This window comes from Microtus pennsylvanicus, chromosome 6, assembly GCF_037038515.1.
Source record: "Microtus pennsylvanicus isolate mMicPen1 chromosome 6, mMicPen1.hap1, whole genome shotgun sequence".
Taxonomy (NCBI): Eukaryota; Metazoa; Chordata; class Mammalia; order Rodentia; family Cricetidae; genus Microtus; species Microtus pennsylvanicus.
Window position 1 is genome coordinate 88,308,819 of NC_134584.1, and position 7,417 is coordinate 88,316,235.

The 7,417-nt window shown below is 42.3% G+C and overlaps 1 protein-coding gene across 8 annotated transcripts in view; it reads left to right on the top strand.

Annotated features, from left to right (window-relative positions):
• The window catches only part of Phkb (phosphorylase kinase regulatory subunit beta), a 174,183-nt gene extending 167,006 nt beyond the window's left edge, over window positions 1-7,177 (top strand). For all 8 annotated transcript variants that reach the window (XM_075976785.1, XM_075976787.1, XM_075976790.1 and 5 more), the window contains 3 exons: window positions 2,477-2,584; window positions 4,629-4,769; window positions 5,397-7,177. In XM_075976785.1, the coding sequence (XP_075832900.1) occupies window positions 2,477-2,584; window positions 4,629-4,769; window positions 5,397-5,534 (387 nt within the window). In that variant the 3' untranslated portion in view covers window positions 5,535-7,177. The remainder of the gene's footprint in view (window positions 1-2,476; window positions 2,585-4,628; window positions 4,770-5,396) is intronic.
• The last annotated feature ends 240 nt before the right edge of the window (window positions 7,178-7,417 follow it).

The following is a 7,417-nucleotide window of genomic DNA, read 5'->3' on the forward strand; positions in this document are numbered from 1 at the left end:
CGTGAGCTCTGAGGTCCCCTAGCACTACCTATCTAAAGATGAGAGTTGGTGCCGACATTACACACTATTATATTAGGACGTGTGTTGGGTTTGTTAGTATTTATTTATGGAATTGGGAGTCCCAACATTTGGGACATAAATATTTACAACTGTTACAGGTTTTTGATGGATTGTTCCCTTTATTAGTATTACTGTAATGACCTTATTTATCTCCTCTTTTTTATTTTTATTTGAGTCTAATTTCTCAGCTATCATAAGTTACTTCAGCTCATTTCTAGCTGTTGTGCACCTAATAGATTGACTCCATTCATTGACTCTGAGTTGGTGGGTATCTTTACCAGTGAGGTGTGTTTCTTGGGGGCAACAAATAGGTCCAGTTTTTAAGTTCAGTCATCTATCTAGTTTGTGTCTCTTTATTGGAAGTTGAGACTATTTGCGTTGAAGGCTATTATTTAAAGATGTTTACTAATTCCTATAATTTTGTTGGTGCATTTTCTAGTTGATTTACTGAATTAGACATGATCAGCTTTCTTCACTCTTGTTTGTTCATCATCCATGGAGTTAATTCTTTACTGGGCTGTGAGGGTTCTGATGCTCTTAACCAGATCACACAGGGGCAAAGTCTAGCTCTCCATCTCGCCCATACTTCAAGAAAGGTGCTTTATTATTCCATGCAATTCAGGATGAGGAAACCACACAGTGGGATGATTTTCCCCAGGGTCCCGCACTCAGCAAGAAATGGACACTGATGGGCTGGCGTCTGGGCTTTTTCTCTTTACCTCTCTGCTCTACTGTAAGTCCTTGCAGAAAAGCAGAAAATAAGCCAAGCTTGATATCTCTTCTGTGAGTAACTATCACCAGTGCCTAGGAGCTAGGCTGCCTTTCTAACAAGGTGGCGCACGCCTTTAATCCCAGCACTCGGGAGGCAGAGGCAAGCGGATCTCTGTGAGTTCGAAACCAGCCTGGTCTACAAGAGCTAGTTCCAGGACAGGCTCCAAAGCTACAGAGAAATCCTGTCTCGAAAAACCAAAAAAAAAAAAAAAAAAAAGAAGAAGTTAATACAAAACCAGAAAAGAATCTTTCTTTCCTTCTATAACCACATTGACCCTATTATTAGACATCTAGGCACTCACAGCAGCCAACTGTCCTGGCAGCCAAGCTTCAGATTTCCCAGGTCAGGTACTGCTTGTAACTGTATATCAGGTTAGGAGTCGTACTGAATGTTGGACTGAGGCATTATCACACCAGACTGAAGACCTTTCCGTCACCTTAAGTCAAGAAGAAGGACTTCCTCAGTCCCAGTCTAAGGATCAAATAGATGTACTTTGTTTTAAAGCTATGGCTACCTTCACTATAAACCACTGAAATAAAACAAGTCGGCCTTGTCCTCTCTGCATCTTTTGGGATAACACTGCCCTTCTCTGCTTTCTGGTACACCAGCCTATCATCAGGGCTCTCCCTCCTGTGCTGAGGGCTGCTCCCTGTTGTGTTCACTTTCCTCGTCATTCTCCCTCCCGTCCTTAAGGGATGCTCTCTCTTACATTTACTTTTCTCGTCAACAAGTACCTGGCCCAGAGCAACAAGGAAAGGAAGGGTCTATTGTAGCTGATGGTTCAGAGGAAGACAGTCCGCTGTGGCAGGGGAAGGGTGACAGGGAGAACGGTTGGGTTAGGGTGGTAACCAAGGAGCAGAGAGAGAAGGGTGCCAGTGCAGCATAGGCTTTTTCCCTTTTGTTCAGACTCCAGCTCTTGCCACCTACATTTAGGCTGGGTCTTCCTTACTCAAACTTTTATAGAAACATCCTCACAGGTACAACCAAGCGCGTGCCTCAGTAATACTCTGTTTCTCAGTCCACTCAAGTTGACAGTCACGGTTGGCCAATATGCTGTCCATGCTCCAGTCTGGATGGGACTGGGTGGCCTCAGTGAATAAAAGACTGTTGATTTGTTCTAAAGAAAAGGCAAAGCGAAAGATTCATTTAGTTTTGTCTTTTTTCTGTTTTCTGTGATTTCTGCACATAATTTTTGCTTATTTGTAATATTTTTCTGATGGAAGCTTGGCCAAAAAAAAAAAAACAGAAATTCTATAAATTCAGTAGCAGTGGCTTACATCCTAAAGTCCAACAGCAAGCACAACTCCTCATGTTAATTCTGGATGCAGTGTGCACTCTAATCATAGTATCAATTTTGAGCTGTTACTTTTATTTATGGGATGGATTTTTAATACAGTTCTTTCTCCTAAAATTATTAACATAATGATGATAACTACTAAAAGTGGGAGGCTTAATTTATCACAATAGTCAGCTGGCTGGAATCACTAGTTTGACATATATAAGATTTAGTCACAGGGATGAAAATGCTGTCTCCAGTTTTATAGAAACTGGAAAGGTTATTGATTAGAAAATGAAGTTCCTCTATTAAACAATACACAGAGGATAACATTCAGCATGTTAATGTGGAGGCTTTTTCTTTTCCAGCAACCAACCTTGTCGGATATGACTATGTATGAGATGAATTTTTCTCTCCTTGTTGAAGACATATTGGGAAACATTGACCAGCCGAAGTACAGACAGATCATTGTAGAGGTTTGTATTATAAACAAAAATATAGATCACTGAAGGCTTGCTTTCTGTCTGCTCACTGAAGACTAATATAGGAAAGCTACCCTCTCCCCCTGAGACCAAGAGCTTTGTCCATCACATGTCAGCTTCTCTGGAAGAGTCATCAAGAAGACAGACATCCCTCACCTGGATCAAGTCCCTTGTCCTATGGTTCAAGTACCTTAAACTCCCTTAAGTGGAAAATCCAAACCTACCACCACCCAGCTGCACTCAGCACATCAGCAGTGCCGTAGCAGCAGAGGGAGAGACCATTTCTTTCCAGTTAGTTGTTAGCTTTTCCTACTTCTAGGAATAATAGCTACTGTTGTAGGGTGTTGCAACAATCCAGAGAATTATGGGGAGCAGGAGATCACTGCTGCTAGTTTTTTGAAAGATGTTTTTCCAAACGTCTGCCTATGGAGAGAAGACATTGTGTAGAGTGCTGAAGTACGTGCGCCCGGGCACACGCGTTTACACACTCGCCCTTTCGTCCCACAAAACCTTGTGTGGTGAGTTCCTGGAGTGGAGAAGTCAGTACATGGCAGTCCTCTCCCTGCCTCTTTCTCTGGCAATGTCTCTCTCACACATTATATTCTTGCAAGTAAGTCATATGTCTTATTTACATAGAAGCTATCAATAAATAAGAAGGTAAATTTGGCCCCTGCTGAGCCCATTATCTCTGGAGCTGCAGTCAAACCTGAGTGACATTCAGTCTCATCTTTGATGGCCCAGGATGTGGAATAGGAGCAGGTAGAAGGAGTGATGCAGAGACGGGGGTATGGAAAGGCAGAGGTGGAAGGATGTGTTCTGTATGCTGTCTTTAGCTTTGCATATCCAGGGCAGATAGTAGATTTAGGGCTTTTTGTTGTTGTTGTTGACCTCTCATGACTCTGGTGCCTTTCCCCTGGCTGAAGAAATTTCCTTTAGAACTGCAACACAATTCCGTATTCTCTGTCTGAAACTGTCAAAACCCTAGCTTTAGCCTGCCCTGCCCATGGGTCCACCACATTGTGGCCCCTGGATTTTACTAGAGTGGCTCCAGGTTCTGCCTCTCAGCATTTAGATAAAATGCACCTAGTAAGATCCCAGTAAGATTCTTAAAGTTAGAACTAGGGAGTTTTCCTGGTTAGTGTACAAAGCATAAGGTTTATCAGAAGGCTCTTCCTTACCGATTGCCACATATACAGCTAGCTACAGTCTGGACATGGACGTTTGTTATCTAACCTGAGCATTATAAACCAGTTGTGGTGGCTCAGACCTTTAATCCTAGCACTTGGGAGGCAGAGGCAGGTGAATCACTGTGAGTTCCAGGACAGCCAGGACTATGTAAAGAGACCCTCTCTCAAAAAACCTGAAAATTATAAGGGCTTGGAAAGATGGCTCAGTAATTAAGAGTCTTGCTGCTTTTCCAGGAGGGCCGAAGTTTGGTCCCCAGCATCCGCATCAGGTGACTCATAATTGCCTGTAACTCTAGCTCCAGGGGATCCAGTGCCCTCTTCTCTCCTGACCTCTGTGGGCACGGCACTCACTTGCATATACTGCACACACACACACACACACACACACACACACACTTAGACATAATCAAAAATAGAATCTCAAAATGAGCAGTACTTCTGTGAATAAATTAAGATGCAGCCAAATAGGTTGATGAAGGCAAGCTCTTCACCAACTGAGCTCTCCGCTGTATGGGGCTCTTTTGTACACCAGCAGCTTTCTCTCCATCCCCAAAATGTCATCTTCAAAACACCAGCAGTTACTAAAAAGACCTCTCTGTGGCCATGCATGTTCTGTGGCTTCAGGGATACTGTGATAAACATGCGTGTTCTGTGGCTTCAGGGATACTGTGATAAACATGCATGTTCTGTGGCTTCAGGGATACTGTGATAAACATGTATGTTCTAAACAGAACATGTGCTGCTAATCTTCATCTGCAGAGCACTGCCCATCAGGTCAGTGAGGACACCCTGTCCAGACTGTGTCACCGTTGCAGTTCATGTCACTGGCTTTTGACATCTGTCTCTTCTAGTTACTAATGGTCGTGTCCATTGTGCTGGAAAGAAACCCTGAACTAGAATTTCAAGACAAAGTAGATCTAGACAGACTGGTCAAAGAAGCATTTCACGAGTTCCAAAAGGACGAGAGTCGGCTCAAGGGAACGGAAAAACAAGTAAGTGGAGAGGACAGCGTTCTGGAGAATGTCTCGTTGTCTCGGCTGTTAAAATGCTCTCTAATCTTACCATCTCATGTCCCAAACACATCTACAGAGTACAAAATTAGAATGCTGAGAGTCAGTCAGACTTACTTGAGGAATTAATATTACATTTTAGCTAATTGCTAGTCAATTGAGCTATGAAGTTCTGACAAAAGAAGAAAAAGAAATCTGAGATGAGATCATTTTTTTTATATCGCTGACAATTAAAATGTGTGTTGCCAGGGAGGAACCACTGATTCCAGAAGGCTGTAAAATAAATTCAGAGGAAGATGGGAGTGTAGAACGGGCATCACTGGGGCTGTGTACTGTCTAATGTAGTCCCTTCTGGGCTCTCTGCTTAATATGGTATGCTCATCTGTGAAAGGGTTCCCTGAGTAAATAAAAATTACTAGCAAAGAGAAGGCTACTAAAAACGTCTGCTTTTGTTTTATGTGCTGAGAAGACACCTTGGGAAAATGAAAGCGAAGTGAGGAAAGCTCGTAATTTCCATGAGGAAATCTTTCTGCAAATCTGTTTGCTTCGTAGGCAGCTGCTGATTTCACCTGTCAATCCCAAGGCCTTGTTTATTCTCTTCCTTTGTAGGATGATATGACCTCCTTCTACAACACGCCCCCACTGGGAAAACGAGGAACCTGCAGCTATCTGATGAAGGTTGTGATGAGCTTGCTGCTGGAAGGGGAAGTCAAACCAAGCAATGGGGACTCGTGTCTGGTTAGCTAGAAGGGGTGCAGGAAGCAGAGGTGATGGCTGTGCCTTTTGTGTTGAAGCTAACTAGCCCAGGCAGCCAGTGATGGGTGAACTGATGTGTTAGCGAGGTAGATGCTGTATTCTGTTTGCTGGTATTAGACCTTTGCATGTCAGCGGCAGTCGAATGGTAGGCAGTGATTGGAATCAAGTGAAACCCCAGTTTTCACCGTTTGTGCCAGCTCCTATGATCTTCACTGAACCATAGAAATAGTTTATGAGTTGAAAATTCAGTACTGCATGTTTTGTGATCAAATATTCCATCAAAACTCTGCTTCTTTAGACTGAATTCTCACCTTCCAGCCATTAAAGCAAACTTTACTGAGACTTACGAGGTAGTGCGAGGATGCACTAAAAACAGAAGATGTGCGGCGCACACCAAAAAACACAAAGTGAACCCTGATATTTAACTTCAGAAGCTGCATTATTAATAATTCTGTTCAAAACTCTTAGTTTTTACCTCGTAAACATGACTGTGGTTTGGTATTATGCTAAAGACACAACGTATCAAACAGTTTCTGAGCACCTGTTAAAAACAGAAGTGTTCAACAGTGTGTCAGCTGCCCTCACATGCACGTGCCACAGGCAGGCATACATACCTACACATAATTGCAAATAATAAACATAAAAATGGTTAAATAGTTAAATTTAGGACTGTTAACCTTGTAAAAGCAGAGTTGAAAGTCAAAAAATTCTGTTTTTGAACTGACAAATGTATCTGGAAACAGTCTTTGCTCAAGTTCATAACACTGAACTTAACAGTCCTGAATGTTTTTATTTAATTCATTTGGAAAATGGAATTTGCTGCCAAATTTACTTATGCAAGTAGATTAAGTGTTTAAATCTTATTAAAGTATTTTCTTCTTAGATGTCACAATGTGGCCCACTTGCTTGGGCTCCAATCCCAGCAAGGATCATTTTTTTCTGATCAGTCCTCCTGAGTTTCTTCTAGGTCATCAAATTTGTCATATAGGATGTGTAGCCCAATGCAAATCAACTGATAGCAAGTAAGTGTGTGTGCAGACTGAAGAGTCCCACACAGCTCTGACCAGCTCGAGGTGTGGCTGCTCTTAGAACATGTATAGGACTCTGTGTGTGTGTCAGTCAGCAAGCCTGGGAATAATGGTACGATCCAGCCTTGCAAATCAGACAGTGTGTGAGGAGAAGTTAGTAAGAGATGGTCCTGAGGAAACCACTCACAAAACTTGAGCCAGAAAAAGAGTCATGAAGCCCATGGAGGAGAATAAGTTCTGGTGGTTGATGGGTAGGGAAGAGAAATTAAAGAATGACAGAGAGGAAAAGCCCTTGAAATATTTAAGACTTGTTAAAATTCAGAAGAAAGTAAACACTCGTATCCTTAAGAATTAATTTTTCTGATTAGCTGAGCAAAGCTGCGAGAAACTGCTGTCTGGTCGAAACAGACGCCACTTGCAGATCTACTTTCTGAGTGAGCCCCAGCTTCCTGTCCCATGTTCGAGGTTTTGGCGCTTTCTTCTGCTGCTTGAAAGTGCTCAAAATCAGTGACTGTGCATCAACTTCTTAAATTATGAAATGCAAAATTTATTGTTCTGGAAGATATTTTGGGATGATCAATAAATCTTGATGTTCATCTATCAGAAGCAATGTCTGCTTTCTAATTAGAAAAGCAAAATAGTCCTGAGACTCAGAACACAGAACTCATGAAATTTAGAAGTCCCATTTGATATACAGAGCCCACATGTTTTAACAGCTGCACTCAAGGCTGACTGAAATATTAGCGCATGTATTGGGGCACGGCAAGCCTTAAACCTGATTTAAAGCTGCTCCGTCACACTGGCAGATTCTCCGTGCTAAGTTTATTGTACAATCAGCGTCTGCTG